This window comes from Drosophila rhopaloa, unplaced genomic scaffold (assembly GCF_018152115.1).
Source record: "Drosophila rhopaloa isolate 14029-0021.01 unplaced genomic scaffold, ASM1815211v1 contig_115, whole genome shotgun sequence".
Taxonomy (NCBI): domain Eukaryota; kingdom Metazoa; phylum Arthropoda; class Insecta; order Diptera; family Drosophilidae; genus Drosophila; species Drosophila rhopaloa.
This window is the reverse complement of record NW_025334990.1, coordinates 14311976-14337771: the sequence shown is the minus strand read 5'-3', so window position 1 is coordinate 14337771 and position 25796 is coordinate 14311976. Positions and strand designations below refer to the sequence as shown.

The 25796-nt window shown below is 42.2% G+C and overlaps 3 protein-coding genes and 1 pseudogene across 6 annotated transcripts in view; 3 read left to right on the top strand and 1 right to left on the bottom strand.

Moving 5' to 3' along the window:
* Window positions 1-14174: 14174 nt before the first annotated feature.
* Window positions 14175-15518, top strand: LOC108039777 (annotated as a pseudogene).
* A 2066-nt stretch (window positions 15519-17584) lies between these two features.
* Window positions 17585-19263, top strand: LOC108039890 (phospholipase A2 inhibitor). Its single transcript, XM_017117057.1, has one exon. It carries the CDS (start codon window positions 17758-17760, stop codon window positions 19159-19161), a length of 1404 nt encoding a protein of 467 aa, XP_016972546.1. The 5' UTR covers window positions 17585-17757; the 3' UTR covers window positions 19162-19263.
* Window positions 19264-19753: 490 nt separating this feature from the next.
* On the bottom strand, window positions 19754-24108 carry LOC108039891 (antigen 5 like allergen Cul n 1). The gene is made up of 3 exons (XM_017117058.2): window positions 23857-24108; window positions 22108-22248; window positions 19754-20598 (listed from the first exon to the last, which is right to left on the bottom strand). Exons 1-3 carry the CDS (start codon window positions 24106-24108, stop codon window positions 19849-19851), a joined length of 1143 nt encoding a protein of 380 aa, XP_016972547.2. The 3' UTR covers window positions 19754-19848.
* LOC108039855 (type-2 histone deacetylase 1) overlaps window positions 24035-25796 on the top strand; it is a 29207-nt gene continuing 27445 nt past the window's right edge. Inside the window, exons 1-2 of one of the 4 annotated variants that reach the window (XM_017116987.1) lie at window positions 24035-24123; window positions 25196-25390. The gene's annotated coding sequence lies outside the window, so the exon portion shown is untranslated. Of the gene's footprint in view, window positions 24132-25195; window positions 25391-25796 lie in introns of all 4 variants that reach the window. The other 3 variants (XM_017116989.1, XM_017116988.1, XM_017116990.1) reach the window with 3 other exon arrangements.

The window sequence follows — 25796 nt, the reverse complement described above, 5'->3', positions numbered from 1 at the left end:
AAGGCAGATCACCTAACCGTCTGAGTTAATTAAAAATCTAACATAATCCTCGTTTATTTTAATTTTGCCCAAGGCGACATCATCAAGTAAATAATTACAAACCCGCCCCGTCCCAACGGCGCCTAGGCCAACGGCAATTAAGTCGAAGCTGCCGCACAGCCAGCAGATTTATATTCATAAGCCAAGGCAACCTGGAATCCGCAAGCATTTATAATTGAATTCCTCGCAAACGCCCCGTCCGCCCCCGACATTATAGTAATGAAGCCACCGGTCCAGTCAATTTCAATAACGCAATCAAATGCGTGCAGTTTCAAAAACCACAAATGGGAATGTGAAGGTGGACCCAATGCCATTGCCATTGCCATTGACATGCCCGGAATGAGTGTCCGGCGGAGCAATCTCTTGGACATTCCCGGCACGTAGCCTCGATGGACCCGATACTTCTGCCGGGAAAAGGAAGCCCACGATAATGGCCATGGCGAGTCGCATGCATATTTCAGTAATTTGCTCCGCCTTTTGTGTGCCACGCCCCCGACTCCTAGTTTTTCACTCGCCCCCCTCCCCCTTCAAGGTATTACTGGTCTACATATTTCATGAGACCCCAAAAGTTTGCGGATGCTGCAATTTGGGGGCTAAGGAAGAGAAACCTTAGTGGAACCACTCAAAAAGTAATCGAAATGTCTGAGACAAACACATGCGTACGCACCTGAATGGCACCTGTATTTGCTATTTGCGTGGGATTCAGTATTCATGACGCCTCGCTCCCTATTCTATTCCTAGAAGAAGTCATCTTGATTTTCAATTTCGTCGCCATTTGCGCTTCACCGGAATCGAGAGTCATTTGCATTTTTCTTCAACTACACTTTCACTTTGGAAAGTACTCTCACTGAGTGGGGAAATTTTAGTACATTTCGAGAGCTTACCCATAAAATAAGACAGCTTGAGTTAGTAACTTTATATATTTTTCTTTCAATCAAGACAAACTCATTATATTTAAGGGTCTATTTGCCAAAAGAAGCTCATTGAAACATTATTATAATTGTTATTTTCTAACATAAGAATCCAAATTTTTCATTTTCATTTAGTTATTGAATTACTTAGTTTAATACCAGTAAATACATTTAATAATTCAAAATGGTAATTTGGAACAATAAATGCAATACGTAAATACTTTTTCAGCATATACGAATTTTATTTACCTTTGCAAAAGTGCCATTTAATTAACTTTCGCATCCGAGTCTTAAATTCCAACTTCCTTCTTGAACAAGTGTATTGAGTGCCTAGTCAAAAAGTGCTAATGCTAATAATAAGTCGACACAATTGACAAAAAGTTTTTTCATTTGCAAAAGAAAAAAGTAGCACAACAACAAGCTTTCCCCTCAGCAATTTGTTGCCATCCCAGCAGCAATTTATTGAATGTGAAAATTTAAAATTGTTCATTTGAGAAACAATTTGTGAGCATAAAGTAAAGTCGAAATGTTTTTCGTTTTGTTATTTCAGTACAGGCAGAGGCATAAGTTCGAATATATGGCAATAAAAATCCAAGATGTTCGGGGAGCAACAACAAGCGCCCAGAGAGTTTGTGCGTCTGTCTGGCTGTATTTTTATGTGATTTCTCAAGCCATCTTCCATCTGGGGAGTGCCAGTGCCGGGGAAAGTGCTCTCATGCGAGATCGAACGGGGAAACTGGGAAAATGTTATGCCATTTATTTAGAGTATTCAAGTCTTTTGGCCTCCACATCCCCACCCCCCTCCCCCTTCGCCAGTCCATCTGCAGTGCCATTTGCAATTGTGCAATTTACCCAATGAAATGTAAATGCGAATCAATTGTAGTTTTATTTGCAGTAATTCCTGATTCGACAAACTCGACTTTGTGTAAACGCATTTAATTTCGAATATTCAATTTCAATTTTAGTTTCCATTTGCATATTGCTATTTCTGTGCGGGGCAAATATTGGAGTTTAAAGGCTCTCAGTTAGTCAGTTAGGTGGGGCAACTAAAAGAGTTGAGGTCTCGTGGCTGTGGAAAAACATCGGAAAGCACTTTGCACGGCGGTGGGGAAACTTTTCTTGGCCCCCCCAAAACATATGTAGATATATACAGCGCAGGTACGTGAGGCGATCCCCCAAACCAATTTGATTTGCCGCCCTTTTTTGCCCACCCACGTGTGCCCTCTGTTTACACCTCTTGAGGTCACCACCTCGCATGCATATCAACGATTTTCAAATTGGCGACGAAATGATATGCCAAACTACGCGGCGCAGGAGGAAAATATTTTCTTCCCGGGAAAATTCTGGCACCCAATCCTTCGGCATGAGGACATGCAGCGACATCCACATCGACATTATCGGGGGGCACAGGTTGTAGGTTGTGTGTTGTAAGTTGTCCTCCGTAGGTTGTCGCTGTAGCTAATGCTTGTCACGTCTCCTTCAACATTTGACAAGGCAAATTCGGCGAAAATTCCGCCCCTGACTTCACGACGACTCTTTGTTTTTTTCGACGCAACGGAGAAAATGATTTTCACAGGTGAATTGGAAAGCGCGTAATGTCGTAATGTTTGACTTGCCGGCAGGCACGTTGCCAACACATGTCCTCCAGTCCCTACAAAATCAGCACTGAGAGAAAGCGGAGATTTAAAAGGGTTAGAGGACCTTTGACACTGAAATAGTTTTCATCTTTTTAATTGTGCTTACCTATTTGATCAATAATTACAAGTTTTGCTTATATATAGATAGGAATACAGAACAAATTACTTTGAGTTAACAATTTAAAATAAATTTGTTAGCTTTAAATATAATAAAGTGGATTTAAAGGTAGTCAAAATATTATAAATAGTTTTGTTTTTCATTAGAATTTTATATTTTAAACAATTGTCTTTGTTATTTTCTTGGGATAATAGGTTTTTAAGTTTTAGAAGAAATACTTATTACATTTTCAATTTGATTAACTTGATAAAGGTACTTTTATTAATCGAAATAAAATTAATTTTATTTATGTAAGGTATTTTGGCATAATAACATTTTGAATATCGATTTTGAGTGTACGCTCACGTGTCTCATCGAACTTTGCGGACCACGGGGCGTATGCGTATTCCACTTTTGCAAATTGGATGAAAATCTTTGGCTTTTCAGCAACGCAATTCTTTTTCAACCCGAACCCCCTCCCCGTTGCCATGTGCGATGCATCAGGCTGGAAATTGACATGTCTAACAGAGGGTTGCATTTCTCAAAAGGGCCAAATGGGAGAATTCCGGAGGCGGGCCTCCCTCATTCATCATGGCACGCCTGGCCGTGTCACACAGCACAAATATGTTGTATACATTCGGGTCCAGCAAACAGCAGCAACAATTTCCAAGAAAAAGGATTTACAGCATAGATTCAAAACACCTACACACAAGACAGGACAAGTTCTTGGCAGCTTACTCCGTGTTACATTTTTTTTTATTTTCTTTTTTTTTGCCAGGATTACTTGTTTCTGTAAAGTTTTGCCCCCCTTTTCGGCCCCGGCCGCAAACGAAAACAAATTCAAACAAATTGAAGAGCTCGGCTCACCTTGGTGCCCATTAAACGAGCTGAGCTGAGCTGAACTGAACATGAACATGTGTTACGGCGTCCGACGAGTGCGAAATGTGTTCCACGTTGCCCGAAAAGCCGTAACTCTTGGCTCCACGTTTTTATTGCCCCCCGGAACTTAAAGGATATTGCAGTAGTAGGAATCCCTTTCGCATTTGCCACTGCCACTTGCCGTCATTGGGGTTCATTGAACCGAACGTCAAGCGGGGCGCATTTCCGGATTCCGTGTCTTGTCACTCCGGCGGAGTCTGCAAATAAACCCGGCTGAGTGGCCTGCTTGGAGACTTGGACTTGGACTGGGAATGGGACTGCGACTCCACCTGTGATAAGTGTGCACATAATTATGGCTCAACCGTTTGAATGGACTGCTTTCTATTAAAGCCATGTCGCTGTGGCCCGCTTTAAGGCCATATCCACATCGAGTCTTAATTAATGTTGCATAATTAACAGTGGCAGGCGGGGAAAAAGGCGGAAAAGGTAGCTAAACAAAGTTAAAGCACGGCAAAGAAAAACAAAACTGGAAAACAAAAACTTTTCTAAGCATCTGCAAAACATAAAGCATACAAATTCTCACATCCTTGCCGAAGAACACGAAAAAAATTGCGGCCAGGCTCAAAGGAAACGGCAAAAGTCCCAAAGGGCAAGCGGTGCCAAAGGCAACAACAAAGCCCAAAAAGGGGCGTGGCCAGGGAGGTGAGCTGTAGGGGGAAGGGGGGCGGGGGGACATTCCCCACTTTCATGTCTTTGTTGCTGACAGCCTTTTGGCCACCTTCGACTTGGGGTAGCGCCTTCAAATTGGCGCCAAGTTTTAATTATTCCATCATATTTATAAACTTTTGTACTTGCCACGCAGACTCATTATGTGCGTCATCCACCCACACTCACAATCGCACAACAACAAAGCACTCACACACACTCGCCTCTCAATGGTGACTTTAGCTGCACTGAGAAAAAATATATGTATGTGATTAAAGACAAAATTAGGTAAGGGCTTTTACATATTAAATTTCTTTATTCTATTGTGTGCTTAAAACTAAGATTTTGATTAGTTTTTATGTCGATTCCAAATTTAATGTTTATACCCGTTACTCGTAGAGTAAAAGGGTATATTGTATTCGTGCAAAAGTATGTAACAGCTAGAAGGAAGCGTTTCCGACCCTATAAAGTATATATATTCTTGATCAGGGTCACTAGCCGAGTCGATATAGCCATGTCCGTCTGTCCGTCTGTCTGTCCGTCTGTCTGTCTGTCTGTCTGTCTGTCTGTCTGTCCGTATGAACGCTGAGATTTCGGAAACTATAAAAGCTAGAAGATTGGCATTTTGCATGCAGATTCTAGGAGTTCCTACGCAGCGCAAGTTTGTTTCAAAATGGTGCCACGCCCCCTTTAACGCCCCCAATCGCTTATATACGATTTTAAAAATTTAAATATTTCGGAAAAGTAAAAATTGAGTTTTATTGTCTTTATCAATACCTATGGAAATGTAGAAGAAATTTTTCAAATCGGACCATTCGTTAAAAAGTTATGCGTGATCAAAGTTTCTATCTCCATCTCCCTCGCACGCCCTTTACCTGAGTAACGGGTATCTGATAGTCGGGGCACTCGACTATAGCGTTCTCTCTTGTTTTAATTATAATAATTTATATAATTCGAAAATGAATTTACCACTTGATTTTCAAGAGCATCAAAACCATTTGGATTTGTTTAAAAAAAATGAACCATTTGATCCTAATAGTGAGGTAATAAATTATAAATATCTATAATTATTATACATAATTTAAAAAATATTTATGCTGTAAAAAAAGATTATCTTTTCAAAATTAATAGATGTACAGACAATAATATTTTACTTAATAGTTTTCAACCGATTTTTGAATGATTTCAGATCATCAGAAATTTCTGTAATTTATTACCCGTGGGTTAAGATTACATTTTTGATCTGCTGAAATCCACCCACATGATAATTGCAGTGCAGAAGCCAAGTGCCTTGTTGTTGCCGCTGTTTCCCTCTTGTTTTTGTGTCGTATCACAATAATGGCAAGGCGACAACGGCAGGACAATGACGACGTCTGCCTGCTCTGCTCCATCCTGCCCCGGCAGAAAGGAGTAGTGGTGGGGGAGCAGGGGGCATGGGGGCAAGGATAAGGCGGAGGCACGAGGCGTTACTCCATAAAAGTGAACAACAGCTTTTTATTGCCGAACAATGAAGGCGAAAGCAGCTCTAAACAACCAAAGCAGAGCAAAGTTCGACCTTTCCCTCCTTGGCTGGCGATCCTGTTTGCCGGAGTCCTTGTCTTTGTTTGCCACTGCCGCCATTGGTAAGAGCATTTAATGAGGCTGTCGCATTATTGTTCAATTGTGCTTGGAACGACTCAGCTTGGCCATGGAATTTCAATAAATACGGCACAGAAATTGAGAGAGTTGCTCTATAAAAGGTTTATGGATAAATCGAAGAAGCGAATTAAATCAAGAATATACTCAACTCAATCCGGCAAATAAAACGAACAAAGAAGTTTATAGACCTCGTTTATTGCTAGTTATATATCGAAATCAATTAAACGGCGAACAAGTTTTAAACGTCAATTTCGGCACCTAAAAATACAAAGTAGATGAAAAAAATAATTGACCACATATAAATACCAATATGGCATGCGTATTAAATACTTCACCTTTTCAAGATTAAGCCACAAATATGTGCATACAATTAAAGCAATATGTATTTTATCAAATAGTTAAATGATAAGTACAAAAAGTAGTACCAAAAATAAAATAATAACTAAATACCACCGAAACAATGTTTTATGGTGAAATTATGTGCGAAATTCCATACATAAATCAAGCGAACCAATTATTTCAAATATTTCCTTAATCAGCAACAAAAATAAATTGGCAAATAATCGGTTAAATAAATCAGAGCCCCAAGGCAAAACAAAACAGGACTGGATTAGATCACCGAAATGTAGGACCTACGGTGGCGCAACTGCCTGAGGACTCAATTAATGGAATGGAAACAAGAAACAAGTTCCCCTGCCCTTTTCTGGTGGCTCTTTCGCTGATGAAACTAATAACATGTCATCCGAGTTACGCACCAGGGCACACAGAGGGGCACTACCTCATCCCAGGACCTGCCAGGACCTCTCAACCCATCCCAACCCATCCTCATCCTCATCCCACTGCCACAACACTCAAAGGCTAAACGAGGCTCAGCGCTGACACTCAAAGCCGACAAGTTAAGCCTGTCGCACATGGCGATTAAGCGGCGAAGAAGAAGGCTCCTACTTCTGCCCCTCCTCCTCTTCCTCCTCCTCCTGCTCCTGTCCACCCCCCTCCCCTAGATTAGCACTTTGTTGCAGTTGCAAAGGCTGGAGTTCTGGATGCCCCACGCCCGAAATTCGCGCCCCCCTTTTTCAAGGGCTTCGTTAGCCCGCCGGCAATTTCTGGGCCCTCCAGCCAACCGGCACCCAGTACGTATGAGCAATATTGAATCGCAATGCAGTTGCAGTGGGGAGAAAAAAAAGGTTGGGGCAGGTGGAGGTGCAGAGGAGCCACATCCACTGAATGTGCATAGTTAGAGTGATAAACTGCTTTGGCACGGAAATGGCCCTGGAAATGGAAATGATGTCGAGTGTGCCTGTGTGCATAAAAAGGCCAATTAGAGGACGACTGAGTTGCACGTTTTCCGCCTAAGCACTGAGCAAATTTTAAGGTATAAACTTTGAGGGAGATCAGATACTTTCTCTTAAAAGAAACACAAGTAATAATATTAATAAAGAAAATCTCATACTTTCTCTTTTAAGAAACACGTATAATAATATTAGTAAAGACAATCATTATAGTCAAACGACAATTCCTTCAACGCAATTAAACGTTTGTAATGTAATATCTGAAAACTAAGTATTTTTCCCAGCTACAATTTAGATTTTTTTTGGCAAAAAAATCGGAATTTCAGTGGAACATCATTACTATAACATGAAAAAATACTTTTCTGTTTAAGAATCACCTTTGGACCTTTGGCAAAAATTGGTATCTGTATTACATTCATTAAATCCCGTTTGCGTAGCATATTTTCCTGCCTTTCCTTGATCATCCAGTCAAAACAAATTTTCTGTCTGTGCACTGGATAACACCTTCTCCTTTAATTTCTCTCAGTGCCTTCGTAGGCGGCACAGCATACACTTGGCGACTGACAAATGCCAGATTTACGACCGCATCTAACTTTTTCCCAGGCCACATATACACTCGGCCTGACTGTTTATGTTTTAGGTTTCGGCCTAGGAATTTATGGCTGCAAGCAAACTTTAAATGAACTTTTCGGGACAGGGGAGTTGGGGGTTGAGAGGAAATTAAATAAGTTACATGTTCCAGCATACCGCTCCTTTCGGCATAATCAAAAGTTTTAAATGCATCATAAAAAAGGCAACGTTTTTTTTCAGTTTGGTCAATTTGAAAACTTGCCTGTGACGTATGTGGGGATTTATGTGTTTTATTTACTTTTCTTTTTTAAGCAGCGGGGCTTCCTTCTGTTTATGACAAATCTAGAGGCGACAGGTGGAGGATATCTGTCAAATGCAGTAAAAGCCGTGGTAGCGAAACATAAAAATATTTATGACGTCCTGCCGCCTGAGTTTCAATATCAGCCGAGGCAACAAAGGCAATAACAAGTGCTGCATAAATTTACCTGGCAATATCAAGGCGTGTCCTTGGCTCTTGAACTTGATATGTGATGTCGGATACCTGTGCATACCACATATAGTACACTGTATATATCTTATTTGGCTGCCTAGCTGCCTGGCTGCCTTCTGCATTAAACATTATTTTGGGTAGACGTCAAGACAGTCAAAATCTGTGTTACATAAATTATTGGCCAAAATGCTCTTAGCCGTGACTTGATGTCACTTTTATTGACAGTTTTTGGTGCTGTCTAGGGCTCACACAGTCAGTGTCGTGTGTATGCATCGATGTTCTCGTGTAATGACAAAGCAAAAGCGGCGGGGCCATAAAATTTCAATTATCGAAAATTACCCTGGGACACCGACGACCGCCGACGTCTGGCTCCGGCCCACTCATAATATAATTAGGGACGATGGAGTGCAGCGAGTGTTGACGTTTCAATTAAATTACGAAAATCATTCCATACGAGCCGCGCTTAATATTCATTTTGCCGGCATCGAGCAAAATTGTAGCCTACTTCCCAGGGCCATGATTACATGGCACATGGTACTAGGTAAAGGTGATGGTGTGTCTGTGATCCGAAGGAGGTGTGTGTGCGTGAGTGCCTGTCAAGTGTGCTTTGGTCCTGTCAATTACACACATCCTTCGGCTTATGAGTGTGTGTGTGTGTGTGTGTGGGGGGGGAGGTGTTACACCTGGGGAAACCCTGATTGCCGGCTTTCGGGCTGCATCTTTTGTTATCTGGAGGACTGCAGACTTTGAGCTCGTAATTAAATTAGACTGAACTTATTGCCAGCTCCCAGATTTCCCCCTCCCATCGCCTTAAAATATGCCCCATCACGGCCAGACTTCAGTGGCAGCGCCACCGGCAATTGACCCAGTTAACTAGCACTGTCAGTTGCAATTGTCTCGGATTTCGGATCTCAGAGCTCGAGTCTCGGCTTTCCGGTCTCGGGTCACCCACTTTCACTTCATCTAATTAAGCGACCTCTCAATGCGTGACACAATCCCCTGCCCCATAAATGAAAAATTAATTTATTTGCTCCAACTGCAGCAGTTTGTCTCGAATTCATTTCGCGTCCTCCTTTGCAAACAAAGAAGTCCAAGAGCTGAGAGCGCAAACTGCAGAGACTACACAAAAAAAAATGTTAATCATAACTTTATAAATTAAAACACACATCTACGAAAAATGTTCTTAATTGTGCCCTTTAAAATCCTTTTATTTTCTTTTTTTCTTATTAACTATCGATATTCTTTTGCTGCTTATTTATTTTGTTATTGTTTGTTTATTCCAAATGGTCATAAAAAATGTATAGGCAATAATAATTAATAATAATAAATAATAATAATTAAAGTGCGTTCTCCTTTTTGAACGTGTACCATTAAGAGTCACTTTATCTGGCTGACAGTAATTTAATTTGCCTGAGCAAGACAATAAGTGGAATCCCTTACGGAGCAACTCTTTTCCTCCGGCTGATTAAAACAGAGGACTCTGGGCGCTGAAACTTAAGTTTACGATCCAATCAAGAGTAGGACATAAAAATAAATGCTGGGCAAGCGAAAGATGAAGAACTAGCTGGGACTTCGATATATATACTATATATAAACACATATATTGAAGACGCTGACCGTAAAAAGCTAAGCAATAAAATTTGAAAGAAACAAGCCAGAGGAGGACGACTGTCACGGTCTGGCGTTTTCCTCTGGCTAATGGCTTATGTAACAGTCCGAAGGCAGGGGGCCAGGACATCGAAAGGACCTCGAAAGGACGCCGAAAGGGTGTGAAAGCCTCCCGGGCCAAACACAAGTCCCAAACAGCAACAGACGTAAGCGTCTTATTAGATTTTCGTGTGTACTTTACGCCGGGGAAAGGACTTGGGACGGGGCACAGGATTCGAGTACCGACGAAACCACGGCGACGCAGGAATTGGCAGGACAGCACTCGCATTAACAACTTCATTAGGGCCCAAACACACACAGACACACACACAGACACACATTGCCACGCCCAGACAGACCAAAGGCAAACACACACATGCTTGGGCAGCTGCTAAACTCAACTGTGAAGTACATTAATTTTGTGGGCTTTTGGCAACTGGCAATAAATCTTCGGCTTTCCTTGCGACCTAAGCGGCTATCTATATCAGTTGTAAGGGAGTGGGGGATGGGGATTGACAGCTGGATTGAATTGGGAAATGCAGCCTCAGCTGACATTTATGGCCCCCGAACAAAGCCGAGAACAATGCAGCACTATCTCCCAGGACATCGGCCCTTTTGTTTTGCGAGGCAAAATTAATTAGTGCAGCCAAAGTATCCGACAGAGAAACAGTGTAGCCGCAGCAGCAATCGGCCAAAACAAATCAAATTACAGAGGAGCCGGGCAGTAGTAACTGTTGACAGAGGATCCGGGGTATCCCATCCAGTCCAGTGTTCTTTAGTGTTTCCCAAGGACCAACACTTTCGGAATGGCTTGTGCTAGTCCTCCGCATGTTGGCTGTGGAGCAACAAATGTTGCAGCTGGCAAATTGCCTTTTCCATGGTGCTTGCAATAAAAACGCAGAGTGGCTTGAAGCGCCTTTGCAAGGATACCATGGGAACAGCAACCACAAGCCCAAGGATAACAAGTGGAAAATGATTATTCAAAACAGAAGTTTTCATACCTTCAAATAATGCGTTCTGGAAAATTCTCAATGTTAAAGGTAAGTATTATACACACACTGGTACAAAGAAACTTTTGAGAAAGTATTTAATATATGTTTATCAATAAGCCGATAATCAAACAATTAGGTTTATCAATTAAAAAGGAATTATCCAATTAATCACAGTTTTTATTGTGGAGAATAAAGTGAAATAATCTTAAAATAAAGTTAAATTATTCTCGTATGTAAGCAAATATTCAAAACACTTTCATTTCCGTAGCCGGCATAAAATCGTATTTTAATTATTATTATAAGGTAGTTAATCACTATTCAAAACATTTACATTCTTTGGGGCAGCATATGCTCATTACTAGGAGAAAATTCCAAAAACAACACATCCCTCCTTAATTACCATTAAAATCTGTAGTCAGCAAAGCTCCTTCCCCCGCCTAAGTTATTTCACGGATTATTGGGCTTGTACATTTTAGCATTACATTCGTTCTTCATCGGTTATTCCAAGGGGTTTCTCCTAACATACCACCGCCCCTTCTTTTGAACTCCCTGGAGTATACTTAATATTTGAGCAGACAAGAAGGTTGCCGGCCATTATTTGTTCATTATTCAACTGTTATCAGCTGGATCTGAGCCAGAGCCAATATATACGCCAACGGGCTTCCGGCCCACTGCCTGCTGCGGTCAAAGGTCGCATTCTGTGGGCACGTCTGCCCATTAGAGACAATAATTTTCTTTAAATTTGTCGATTAAATTGAGCGCAGCGAAAGCGAATGATATCCCAATGGCAACCGCAAGTGAGGAATGAGTGTGTGTGTGTGTGTACGAAAATGTGGCTTAATGTGAGCTCTTAAAGGCCGACTAATGAATTTAGCCCAAGCCCGTCGGAATTACGAGTTTTAAATTGCGTGACAGAAACGCTTTCAAAGGCAATTAGAAAGCGAGTGTGTGTGCAGGCTCTTTGCTGCATACTTAGCCCTGAGTTAAAAGGCCATGACAGAAATGTTTAGCATACATATAGCGGAGCTGGGCAGGAATCCTTGGGCATCCTTTGGACCAGGTCACGTGGCATCAACAGCCGCAGCGGCACTGATGATTTCCGGGAAACGGAAGCTGTAGCCCGTCCGCATTATGGCAAAATTAATGCGCCATTATTAGACAAATGCATGACAAGCGATTCAATTAGGGCGCCATAAACTGTCGCTACTATACACACTCTATATAGATATATATACACACGATGACACTGACAGGGCATCATTATAGTCAATTGCAGAATGAGGATGACGAGGGACAATGCCGCTTGCCTGCGGATAATCAAGAGCTTTTAATGATTGCACATTCTGTTTCTGGCCGAGGGGAAATTGCATTTCTGCCATTGATTGCCAGCTTTAGTTTGCCATCTCTCCATCTCTCTCGTTCGCGAGGGCCATCAGAAAACAATTTAATATTAAAATTTTCATAAATATTCAGCCAGCGAGTTGGCCCATGCGGCAGGACCTCGCTTGCCATGTTTGGCACGTCACGTTTGAAGGGGATTTTATTTTCCAATTCCTGGCCAACAAACAAACAGGAGCCTTCTAAACTCGACAGCTGGCCCAATTGATGTCCGTTTTTGATTCGGCCTATTAATTAACAATTCCATTATTGCAGATGTGCGAAAATTTGGCTTTAATTAAATTGCTGGTAATGCCGTAATTATCACACACACACACATACACACACTCCCACACACCGGGTACAATTTTCCCTGTAATTAATGAGTTTTTAGTTAAAAATACATTTTTGCTTGTAATAATGACTTGAGGGGCGAATACGAACAGCAAACACCAGCATGTGCCTGGCATTTTCAATAAATTTAAGCACACACAGCTCATTAAATGCTTTACATGTGTTGGCTTTTCCCCCAGCCCCCCACATTTGTGGAAAAGTCAAGAAGGAAAAGCGTGGGGAGTTTTTCAAAGTCCCTAATTTATGCAAATGCCTATGCCAAAATGGGCGACTCTGGCTGTGCGGCTGTGCACTTATGTAAGCCTCATCAATTTCCCATTGACACAAAGAAGAGTTCTATCACCCCGAAGGCACTGGGAACTGTTCGAGTACGAGTACGAGTAGTCAAAGCAATTGCAAATGCAAAGGGGGCACCATAAAGTTCGTTAGGAAGCTGGAAAAAAATATAGCTCGACTTGCAGATACTTAATTCGCTTTTTCATTCATAAATGCTCTCCAACAGAAGAGTTTTTTGAGTTTTATATACTTACATTTAAATCGTACATTTAATTTAATTCAATACCGAATTTCATTTTTTACCTAGCCTTACAGATTCTCTTTGTGATTCTTTTAAGCCCTACTTTGCATTCGCAACATTAAAATATCTGTTTGGCCTTAAAAATGAATTGCACATTCAACATACCTTTTTATAAAGTCTTCCTACCTTACATACCTTTAACTGCTCAGTAATTAAGCGACATTCGAACAGCAAATGTAAACTTTAGACCAGAAGTACATCCTCTCGACATATCCAGCAATCGGCATAAATCCCCAGCGAAAAGCATTAAGCGTAATTACAATTTGAGCCCAAGTCCTGACTTTAAGATGCAATGAGCTAGATAAGTCCCCCATCCAGATGGGATTAGACATGACTTTTAAGGGGAAACGAATGTCTCGCTTTCTCGGAGTGTGAAATTGGGGCCTTGTAAATTTATCAAGATGGTGAATCCAGATGCCAGCAACATAACCCAAAGTATGGGAAATGATTAATGAAATAGATATCAGAAGATAACAGAAAGCTGCAGAGGTGATAGGGCGTGGGTGGGAATCTATTTATTGAGAGAGGGACTCATACTGTGTTTATGCGATAGCCATTTAATGCAATCATTTTATAGAATTGGGATAAAAGTTGGTCCAAATATTATTTTGATTTTACTTTTTAAAGAACTAGTTAAATCCTTAGCATAAACATGGTATCAAATAACAAGAAATAAAGTACATATGTGCAGCTATAACCAGTTTTTGGCCGTTGGATATTTCTTCGTTTAAATATCTATCTATTGACCCACAATAAATTTTCAAGCCATTGTTTTAGAAGTTAATAAGAAATAATAAACTCTGCTAGATTATAAAAAAAATAAATTCAGTTCTAAAAACAGTGTCAAGAAAAAAGAGCGAAAAAACTGACTGCGCGTGAGCTGGAGATTTTCCGCCGTTTGATAAGATATGAAAGTGGCAACGAGAAACTGAACCCATTATGTTTTTACTCAGTACACGGAGCACCTTTACGATGGCGAGTTTAGAAGTTACGAGAGGCGTGGGATTCTCCTTTTCCCTGCTGCTCCTGCTGGTTAACCACTTGGTCCGGGCGGAGCTGCTTTGCTATCCGGAGTCCATGTGCTCCTGCGAGTGCAGCAGAGAGAGTGGTCTTTTGGGAATGCCTGTCGTGCGCATCGATTGCAGTTCCAAGGACTTCCGGGTCAGGGATCTCTCCCTGCTGCTGCCCCTTCACACCGGCACATTGGACCTCTCCTGGAATGTCCTGGACGCGGTGCCAATCTTCACCAGCGAAGATCTGCGTCAGTTGAACCTGATGCACAATAAAATTTCACAGTTGACGGCTCGTACATTTGAGCGACTGCCCAGTCTGCAGGAACTTCATTTGGGCTGGAACAGCATTGCCCAGGTGGAGGTCGCCTCCTTCAAGGGTTTACCCCATCTGCAGGTTCTGGACCTGGCCCACAACAACCTGCACACACTGCCCAGTCAACTCCTGGCCCCCCTCTTGGTTCTAAGCACACTGGATCTTTCCTGGAACCGCCGTTTCAACGCCTCTGGCGTGGATCTCTACTCCGGACTCGGCCTCAACTGGAAACTGGCAACGTTGCGACTGGATGCCTGCAGCCTGAGTGAGCTCCACCTGCCCGTAAATGCTCCTCTGAAGGAGCTCTCTCTGCGGAGGAATCAGCTGAAGCGGATTCCAAACCAACTGCCGGAGACTCTCCTTCGCCTGGACATCAGTGACAATCTTCTGGAGGAGCTCTTGCCCGAGGACACGGTTAATCTGACCCAGGTGCGCCAGCTTTTCATCGAGGATATGCCGCTGCTGCAGTCCGTGGTGGCCCATGCCCTGGACTTCGATCTCCTCCAGACGTTGAGCTTCCAAAACAGCCGGCAACTGAGCCATCTGGATGCGGAGGCCTTTGGACCTACCTCCAAGAACTGTACGCTGCGGTCGTTGAGCTTTCGCGGCACTATGCTGCGCACCTTTAATTCCACGCTGGCGCCGCTTTTTACTCATCTTGCCGAGCTGGACCTCAACGGTCTGCCGCTGCAGTGCGACTGCGAGTTGGTCTGGCTGAAGCAACTGCCGGTCCAGACCAAAGGACGCTGCTACCAGCCGGAGCGCATCCGCGGCATGCTGGTCACATCTGCGGTAGAAGACGATTTCAGCTGCGACTCCTAGCCGAGATCGACCTGGTGGTCGACTCTGATCCTCCTCAGCGTTGTGGAGTCACGGGTCGAAAGTCATGGGCCGAAAGGTGGACGTCGGAAGTCCCAAACCCTCACTAGAAACTTTCTTACAACCTACCAGATAGAATCTCTTATTCAACAACATTTAAACCAATTTTAATGCTGCAAAGTAGAATAGCGAAATCCAGCTTCGGTCACTATCGTTTATATTTCACATGAGAGAACGTATTCTTTATGCCTTGTTCTATTTGTTTATAGCTCGTTGCATTTCTTATAAAATTATTTTTTATAATTTTCTCATGTAATGCCTTCCAATAAAGCTGCATTTAATAAGATAATCGATTTGGATATATATATTTTTTTAAGGATTTCGATCCAGATTTCCGTTGCAATTTTCTGTTGTTATTTTAATTTCTGGTCATCTTGTGCGAACAAGTTAAGCTGCAGCTTGAAGACACAAAGGACACGGGCCATGGAATACAGGATACATGACATTTACCAAGACCTTAAGGGCGCGAATCCTTAAAGACGTGGCTTAGTTCCGCCACTGCCATTAAGCTGATGAACGAAAAAAATGGAATACTATTTTCAAGGTTCATTAAGACATAAACTAATTTTAAATATCTTAGTAGATCAATATTACTTTATTCCTTCAAAATTAAATATTCTATAAATCGATTTTTATCGGTATTTGCATAAAAACTTTTAAGCTGAATTGATCTAAGATATATTTTTCGATCGTTTCTATGGCAGCTAGATGATATAGTCGTCCGATAATTCTTGAACATATAAATGTATATGTAAAAAATCGACGAAGTTAAATATGGTTCAATAATGGCTCTTAAATTAGTTTGCATTGAATTGCGGTCAGAAATACAGACGGAAGTAGCTAGATCGGTGATGCTGATCAAGAATATATATAATTTATAAGGCTACAGACGTCTGTTTCACTGCATTGCAACTATATATAATACAAGGTTTCCTAAAGAAGCACATCGCTTAAGCTATGTTACGGATTATTGCGCTGACTGAACTTACAACTTAATTTCCTGATCCTGAACTGTCGTTAGTATTTACTAATTTCTTTGCTTTCTCAAAACCAAAATTTCTGTAAGACATTTAAAATTTAATTGCCTATTCAAGGAGCTTGGCTACATTATTTACCTTTGCATGTCGGTAATCGAGCGACATTTAAGCCGCAGATGTAAACCTTAAACCGGAAGTACATTTTCTTCAGCGTAATTACAATTTGAGCCCAAGTCCTGACTTTAAGATGCAACAAGAGAGAACGCTATAGTCGAGTGCCCCGACTATCAGATACCCGTTACTCAGGTAAAGGGAGTGCGAGGGAGATGGAGATAGAAACTTTGATCACGCATAACTTTTTAACGAATGGTCCGATTTGAAAAATTTCTTCTACATTTCGATAGGTATTGATAAACACAATAAAACTGCATTTTTACTTTTCCGAAATATTTAAATTTTTAAAATTGTATATAAGCGATTGTGGGCGTTAAAGGGGGCGTGGCACCTTTTTGAAACAAACTTGCGCTGCGTAGGAACTCCTAGAATCTGCATGCAAAATGCCAATCTTCTAGCTTTTATAGTTTCCGAGATCTCAGCGTTCATACGGACAGACAGACGGACAGACAGACGGACAGACAGACAGACAGACAGACAGACGGACAGACAGACGGACAGACGGACAGACGGACATGGCTAGATCGACTCGGCTAGTGACCCTGATCAAGAATATATATACTTTATAGGGTCGGAAACGCTTCCTTCTAGCTGTTACATACTTTTGCACGAATACAATATACCCTTTTACTCTACGAGTAACGGGTATAATGAGCTAGATAAGTCCCCCATCCAGATGGGATTAGACATGACTTTTGGGAGGAAACGAATGTCTCCTTTTCTCGGAGTGTGAAATTGGTCCTTGTTAATCCATCAATATGCCGAATCTAGATGCCAGCAACATAACCCGCCGTCCGAAGTATGGGAAATGATTAATGAAATAGATATCAGAAGATAACAGAAAGCTGCAAAGGTGATAAGGCGTGGGTGGGGATCTATTTGTTGAGGGACAGAGAGAGAGAGAGAGAGAGAGAGAGAGAGATACAGATAAAAGGTAAAGCTCTGCCCTGCTATCTTATCAACAATTTAAACGCAAGGGGCTTTTGGGTCTCCGCAGTTTCTGTTTACCACTTGGCTGCCCAAATGGATTTCAATGACTAACCAGAACAGTGCAAGACCAAAGTATTTTTGCTGATAAATTTATTGGAAAAATCGACTCACAATGTCTGGGAGCTTTTCCGCCGTTTGATAAGATATGGAAGTGGCAACCACGAACTGAACCACTCATCTTTTTATTCAGTGCACTGAGAACCTTAACGATGGCGAGTTTAGAAGTTACGAGAGACGTGGGATTGACCTTTGCCCTGCTGCTCCTGCTGGGTACCCACATTGTCCGGGCGGAGATTATCGATGCGGAGCAGACGGACAGCTTTTGCTATCCGGAGTCCATGAAGAACTCGCGTCGCTCCTGCGAGTGCACCAATGTGAGTGCTTCTCCGTGGGGAGCGAGTGCCCTGCGCATCGATTGCAGCTACAAGGACTACCGGGTCAAGGATCTGTCTCCGGTGCTGCCCCTGTATACCGATATGTTGGACCTGTCCTGGAACAATCTGGACGCGGTTCCAATCTTCAACAGCATCACACTACGTCAGCTGAACCTGAGGCACAACAACATTTCGCAGTTGACGGCTGGCAACTTCAAGGAACTGATCACTCTGAAGGAACTGTATCTGGGTTGGAACAGCATTGTCCAGGTGGAGGTCTCCTCCTTCGAGGGTTTACCCCATCTGCAGGTTCTCGACTTGGCCCACAACAACCTGCACACACTGCCCAGTCAACTCCTGGCCCCCCTCTTGGTTCTAAGCACACTGGATCTTTCCTGGAACCGCCGTTTCAACGCCTCTGGCGTGGATCTCTACTCCGGACTCGGCCTCAACTGGAAACTGGCAACGTTGCGACTGGATGCCTGCAGCCTGAGTGAGCTCCACCTGCCCGTAAATGCTCCTCTGAAGGAGCTTTCCCTGCGGAGGAATCAGCTGAAGCGGATTCCAAACCAACTGCCGGAGACTCTCCTTCGCCTGGACATCAGTGACAATCTGCTGGAGGAGCTCTTGCCCGAGGACACGGTTAATCTGACCCAGGTGCGTCAGCTTTTCATCGAGGATATGCCGCTGCTGCAGTCCGTGGTGGCCCATGCCCTGGACTTCGATCTCCTCGAGACGTTGAGCTTCCAAAACAGCCGGCAATTGAGCCACCTGGATGCGGAGGCCTTTGGACCCACCACTAGAACCTCCAAGAAGAGGGCGCTGCGGTCGTTGAGCTTTCGTGGCACTATGCTGCGCACCTTTAATTCCACGCTGGCGCCGCTTTTTACTCAGCTTGCCGAGCTGGATCTCAACGGTCTGCCGCTGCAGTGCGACTGCGAGTTGGTCTGGCTGAAGCAACTGCCGGTCCAGACCAAAGGACGCTGCTACAAGCCGGCCCGCATCCGCGGCATGCTGGTCACATCCGCTCGAGGGGACGCCTTCAGCTGCGACACCTGGCCGCGGTGGGCCTACGGCCTGGTGGTGCTCACCCTGATCGCACTCAGTGCCGTGGGCATCTACCTGATCGTGATGGGGCTAAGACCGCACCGCGGAGTCACCATGCGCCGCAAGGTAGGCGCTGGGAGTCCCTATGCCCGCGTCACCATCGAACCCAATCGCCAGGAGAATCCCCACTAGAAATTTCATAGCTATCTACCACCTAAGGCCTTTTATTTAACACAATTAAAGACAATGTTAATGCTGAACAGTAGAGAACAAAAATACAAACTGTTAGAGGTATACAACTCGGGAATTCAAACTTATTGGCCCAGCTATGCATGTTTTGAGATACTTTTGTCAAAGCAGACCTTAAACTAGAATTAAAAATTAAACTTATATTAAAAGGGAAATGGGCTGCAAATGTTAGGAGTAACTGCACTACTAACATAAATCCAGTTGCGATTTTTGGAAAAAGCGAACAAAATCCAACAAGAAAAACAAGAATAACCAAAATTTAAATTAAGTTAAATACGGAATTGAATTAAAAACTTTTTGAGGTTGTCATCTCCAGTCGGAGGTGATCAATAATATATATATATATATACATTATCTATAAATAATTAATTATTTTCCAAGTGCTGCACTATACATTTTACGAAGGTTGGTTTCTAGATTATTCTTTTAGTTACTCAAAGGTTAGTTGGTCAAGAGTATGGGCTATCTCGGGATCGTTAGATTGGTATTTCTTGGTCTCCAATTGTTATAATTCAAAACAAAGCTTTGTTGGAAATATTGGTGAGCGAGTTTATTTAATTTTTATATATTTAGTAAATATAGATTAGATTTTGAATATATCTTAGTAAAAATACCATTGGAATAAAGGTGTTAAAAAAAAGGCAACTTAATGTTGAGATGGTAGGCCAACCCAGGAACAGCCTTTGAGCCCTGGGGTCCACTGTACTTCAACTTGATCCTCAGCGGTGGCTTGATGTGGAAGCGGTCGACGGCGTTCACATCGTAGTGCTCCTCCAGGGAGCAGAGATTCGGATAGCGAGGATTGCGTCCCGCCAGGCAACCGCTGCCGGATAGAAGACCCACCTCGTAGGCCGGTTCCCCAGCAACATTCTCGCGTGCAAAGTTGCAGACGATGAACTGCTGGTGCCAGCGCTCGTCACTTCGCTGCCGGAGCACTGCGCATCCCATGTGGGTGGCCCGCTCCTGCATCAACTGGCGGAAACTGGTGATGTCACTTGCCGGATCGGCTTCTCCCAGCTCCTTGGTGGCCCTTTTGTACTGGCCAAACCAGTTGGAGATCTTGTAGCCCAGCAACTCGAGATCGCTGTGCCGTCCGACGCTGAAGATCACGTGTCCAGTCAGTTGACCCACGTGCTTGAAGCGCCTGGTGTTGCGACACCCGTCACCCGAGAGGCTACACCTTTTGGCCGCCAGTTCCGCCAACTTAGCCAGCTCTGGATCCCAGCGAACACTGGCCATCCGGTGGGCGGCTTGGAAGCCGGAGAAATCACCAGATGCCACCTGATTGCGATAGAAGTTCACCTGATTGACGATAAACTGGCGCATCCCACTGCTCAGTGGTATTAACCTGGCCTCGTTACCGCACTCGGTTCCAAAACTCTGATAACATACAAAACAGAAGTCATAAAATAGAAAAATTTTTAGATATTAAAGATTTATCTCGATTTATATATACCACAAAAAACCAACTCTTGTCAAGAAACATCCAAACATTCTCAAATCAAAGTCTGCTATATGGACAACAATATCTTTTCTTGGAATTGAGTAATATAACTTCCTACTCTCTTCCCGTACCAAGTACATTTTTAATTGATCTCTGGATCTTCAAGATGAATTGATTTTAATCTTCATTCATTCTGCCACACTTAAATATAAGAAATCTTATCAGCAATATTGCAAGTTTCTTTGTGTTTTCAATAAACAGACAATCTTCTTCTCCCCATGCATTCTGACACACTTAAAAATACGATCTCTTATCAGCAATATTGTAGGTTTCTTTGTGTTTTCAACAGACAGACAATCTTCAGTACGTTTCGAAAGTTCCCTTAAGAAGGTTTTAACAAGTCAAGATGCTTAGGCTGGCATTATACTTTGTGTTCGTCGTCGTTATCCTGCAGCTGCACGGATCCTTGGCAGAATTTCAGGAAAATGGGTGCTCCGTTTGCCTGTTGCAGGACGCTCCCAATCAGTGCGGCCAGTTCTGCATGGCTGCACTCCACCCGCTTTTCGATCATAATCGTAAAGTAAATGCAAAACTGGATAGAATTGAAAGCAAGCTGAACGCCGAACTTCTAGAGATGCAAAAGAGTCTGGTAGATCTTCAGACCAACATTCAAGACAAACTAGATGCCTTGCAGGCTACCTTTCGCGAAAACTTTTCCAAAATCAATGTAAAAGTCATCCCACCAAAGTTTGAGCAAATCGGTGGCAGTGGCAGATACTTTTATATTGAAAACGAGGTTAAGAAAAATTGGACTGAGGCTGTAACTACCTGTCGTGAAATGGGTGGCTATCTAGCGGCCTTTAAAACCGAAGAGGAACTTACTGCCGTCCAAGCAAAACTTAGATTCAATTTGAAATGGTACTGGATTGGCATCAACGATCGTAATAGAAAGGGTGAATACGTATCCGAGGCCTCTGGAAAGCAAACCACAATTGTGAGGTTTGATATTAATATGGCTAACGGCTGCGGTATAATAAGTAAAAGACTTACGATTTTGAATCGATGTTTGTTCGAGTTAAATTTCGTTTGTCAAGCAGATAATGAAATATAAATAAAAGACAGACTTGGACTCATGCTGTGTACTAGTTTTGTATTGCATTAAAATATATTTGTGTAGCAATGTATACTAGATTGATGAAATATTTAATTAAATCTTGCAACTTGTTTTAATACAAATTGTTCAGACCCTATACAAATAAGAAAGGAAAAAAGCTTAAGTGGCTGTTATCTTTAAAGATGAACAGACGAAAATATAAACTCCAATTTGTTGCTGATAAAATAAAAAACTTATCTACTTTATTGGCAGAAGGGTTAAATCTCTCTCTGATACCATGAATTGTATATCACATATAATTATCTGGCTCTGTAAATATAAGAAAACTTACGCCATTGTTGTTGCATGCCACATGGTCGTCGGAACGGGGACACCAGTGCTCCTGACAATAATCCCAGGCTCTGACGGAGAATGGGGACAGGAATAGGATCACGACGCAGATAAACCGCTCTCGAAACAGGAACATTGTTGACTATATGTACTACGACTGCAGTCACTTGAAAACCCCCCAATCCAATCACGGAAAATCACAATTTGCATGGCTCGATTGGCCGGGGAATGTGTAGAAAATCGAGAAAAATCAAATATATATCTAAAATAGTTATGTTTTTAATACTTCTATGGGATTTTAATTCTCTTTAAAGCACTTAATTCATTGCATGTAATTTCATGCATTAACCATCTTATAAAAAATGTCAATTTTTTAAAAAGGCAGGACCTAAAAATTGTAAGAAAAGTTTTTGGTATTAATCACATACTTATTAACTTTAAAGATCCAGCACGAAAAGAAAAGTAAGAATACCTTCCAAATTATAAATTATTTATCTTCTCCTATTTGAGCCCAATTGAATTAAAATCTGTCAATATGCCACTTTACTAAATGCTTCACTTGAGGGAAGAACGGAATGTACATCTCTGGCCAACTGGCTTCACTCCATTGTGCGCGGCGTTAATAATAATAATAATAATAAAGTATGTAATAGTCGCCGTCATAAATATTCGGACCAACAGCTTTAGTCGCGAGGGTGGCGAGAGATTTACGAGCCCTCTGAATGGAATTCGCATAAATAAATATTTTTTGTATCGCGTTTGCTCCGTCAGGACCAGTATGGTGCAAATTATTAATTTCGATATCTGACTGGCAATTATTGTACGTCAAATGACCGAGGGAAAAGGCATTCTTTACTTCTCATGAATTAATTAAAAGGAGATCCGAAAATTTGTGGAATGCTCAGATGGGGAATGGCACTGGCTCTCAGATTAAAATAAATATTTTCTTGATTGAACTTCACATTTATTTGTATTATATAAAAATGGTGCCTAATTTAAAACGCATTAATATTTTTCTTTATAACTTATTTGACTAAATAGTAATAGTAAAAATGGAACATTCATTTTTCACTTAAAAATCATTCTCCAAAAATACTTATTTTGGTATTAATAAAGTAAGTAATGGATCACAAATGGAATGTCATTTTTTGTTAAACTCGTAACAAAAAGACCAATCAATTATAAACTAACAATAAAATATCATACCTTATGAAAAATAAAATTGTTGGGCAATAATTTTATTTTTTGAAATCAGCCGGAAAATGACGAGGCTCTTTAGTTTATGTGTGCAAAACTTGAGATTACTTCGGTTGTGTGTCGCCTTTTGGCAAAATAACAACTAAAAACACTCCGAAAAATGCGTTTGTTTTTCAAAATGTCATAACAGTGATTTGTGAGATTTTGTATGGTTGACAGTAAAATAAATAGCAATGCGAAAAATGCACTAAATAAATAATACTAGTTATAATTATAGCTTAACATGTTTTTTAGTTAATAAGAATTTAAATGCATTCCAAAAAGTAATAAGAAAAATGGAAGCTCACCAATATCCTGATAACTTATCAATCTTTTCAGTTATAGGCATAACCCAATCCTTTGTCGCCTAATTAATCGCATAGGATTTGCCTTTCTATTGCCGCCGGGACAGATGTGGGAGCAATTATTGACAAGTAATTTGCATTTCATTACGACAATCTATCAATGACTGGCCCGTCATCGGCGACGCCTGTGCATATTAATTGTGGGCCACTTTCACACCGTCTGTGGGCCAAAGGATGCGGCTCTCTCCGGGCGCCTGCGTCCTGCGGACGTGTGCCAGTGGCCCAGTGCCACGAGTTGCATGCCACTCCGAATGCGAGTCCGAATCCGAGCCCGAATCGGAGCCATCAGCATCCAAAGTCGCGCTGTGTGCCAGTTGGAATTGGTGCGTCGAGGCGAGTGGACGCGCTGCCGGATGATTGATGCGAATATTGCGTATACGTCGTGTGTGCGGTTCTAGCATTCGTCGGCTGTGTGGGTGTGTGTGTGCGTGTGAAGCGTGTATGACGAGGAGCACTGGTTAACTCGAGAGGGCCGTTAATTGTGCGCTTGACGTTCTGGCTTTAGATGTGCGAATTATAAACCGCTTTCAAGGGCCGCCGGCCGATGTTGTCCTCTCGCTCATCAATAAATTATAATGTCCTAATACCAATTGACAGCGCTGGGAGCGTTGGCGGCATGAATAAAATATCAAAAGCATTTTCGGGCCCCAAGGTCTGGCGTTATCATCAGCGAATGAGCAATGGCAATTCTCCGGTGTGCCGATGCTTAAGTTGATTTTGTTTTTCGTATCTGGGCGTACAGTGCCGACACGCACACATCCCCCTTTTGCATTTATTAAATATTCAGCGTTTATACGCAACAACACAAAAGTCGTTGCTCTTGTTTTCGCCCTTTGCTCCCATTTTTCTCCTCGCTTTATTTTGTTTTTTTTTTTTGTCTTCTTTCGGGGTATCTCAAGCTGAGAAGCAAAACAATCCTAATGTACATTGACAGTGTGGTCGAAGGCAAAGCTCTTCCTGGGCCACATCGCCACCCAGCCATAGCCATAGCCTCAAACATCCACATCCATATCAGCCCAGCGGGCTTTGCGAGTCATGTTTACTTAATGGATACGCCAGGCAACTATTAAGTGCTCCCCAAGCTCTCGGGGCCCCCGTTTCTTAGTTACCATCTAAGCAGGGCCAAGCGGATATTAGATTTAATATGGCCATGTCAGTTAGCCACATTATCTGTATTTGCATTAAGGCCCCGGCTGCAGCTAAGCTCGCCTCCAGAAATTACAAGCACCCTGCTGGAGCCATTATACGTACTTATTATCACTCGCGGAATCATTCGACTGGGAGAACTCCCCCGAATTAGCCCCAGAAATTGAGATTTGACTGTGCCCCCGGGGGAGACCTGCATTGGCTTATCTCGATGGCCCCATCTTCAGACCATTACCCCTTCCCACACAGAACAACAAAGGAATTCCGCGGAAAAACTCGCCTCGGCCAGATTCCTTTGCTTTCCTTTTTTTTTTTTTAATTTTAATGCGTATCTTTCTGCAGCAGGACAACGGCAGAAAATACAGGCAGGTGAGAACGAGATGTGAAAGCAGAGCCCGAGGCCAAAAAAGAGAATTAAGCCAAGTTGAAGAGCGAGTAACAGACACCGCCAGCGGGCGGTCCAAAAAGCCAACTTCATTTACGTCTGAAACGCAGTTGAAATAAACGACTTCACGACACTGGCGGATTTCCTAAAAAGTAAGTTAAGCCTATGCCACCATGCCGCATCACCTGTCATCCACCTAACACCACCCACCACCCATCACCCTTCCAATCCTGCATCCGCTTTCGGCATTCCTTTCACCTGCCGGCACAGCTCATTAAAGTTGGGTATCGGGGTAAAATGGAGAAAGTATAATAGTCTATACACGGGAAATAAAATACCAATCACAGCTTTTACTATGACTTGTAACTGTTTTACTAATTTTAATACAATCAAATTAACTTACATTATTTATCAATCAAAGATAAATATCTTTAAAAACTTTGTATTTTCTATCTCCCACATATTCACATACTTTTCTCATATTTAATAAAACTATCTACCCTACTTTCTATATCATCTTTTAATGATTATGTATCTTATCCTAATAGTATAATTCAT

Excerpts from the sequence above, each read along its gene's own strand:
- LOC108039890 (XM_017117057.1), top strand. The coding sequence starts at position 17,758 with ATGGCGAGTTTAGAAGTTACGAGAGACGTGGGATTGACCTTTGCCCTG.
- LOC108039891 (XM_017117058.2), bottom strand. The coding sequence starts at position 24,108 with ATGCTAGAACCGCACACACGACGTATACGCAATATTCGCATCAATCAT. Across the intron at positions 22,249-23,856 it reads GGCCCACAGACGGTGTGAAA|TCAACAATGTTCCTGTTTCG; the intron begins GTGGCCCACAAT and ends TAGTACATATAG. Across the intron at positions 20,599-22,107 it reads TGGCATGCAACAACAATGGC|AGTTTTGGAACCGAGTGCGG; the intron begins GTAAGTTTTCTT and ends GTATGTTATCAG.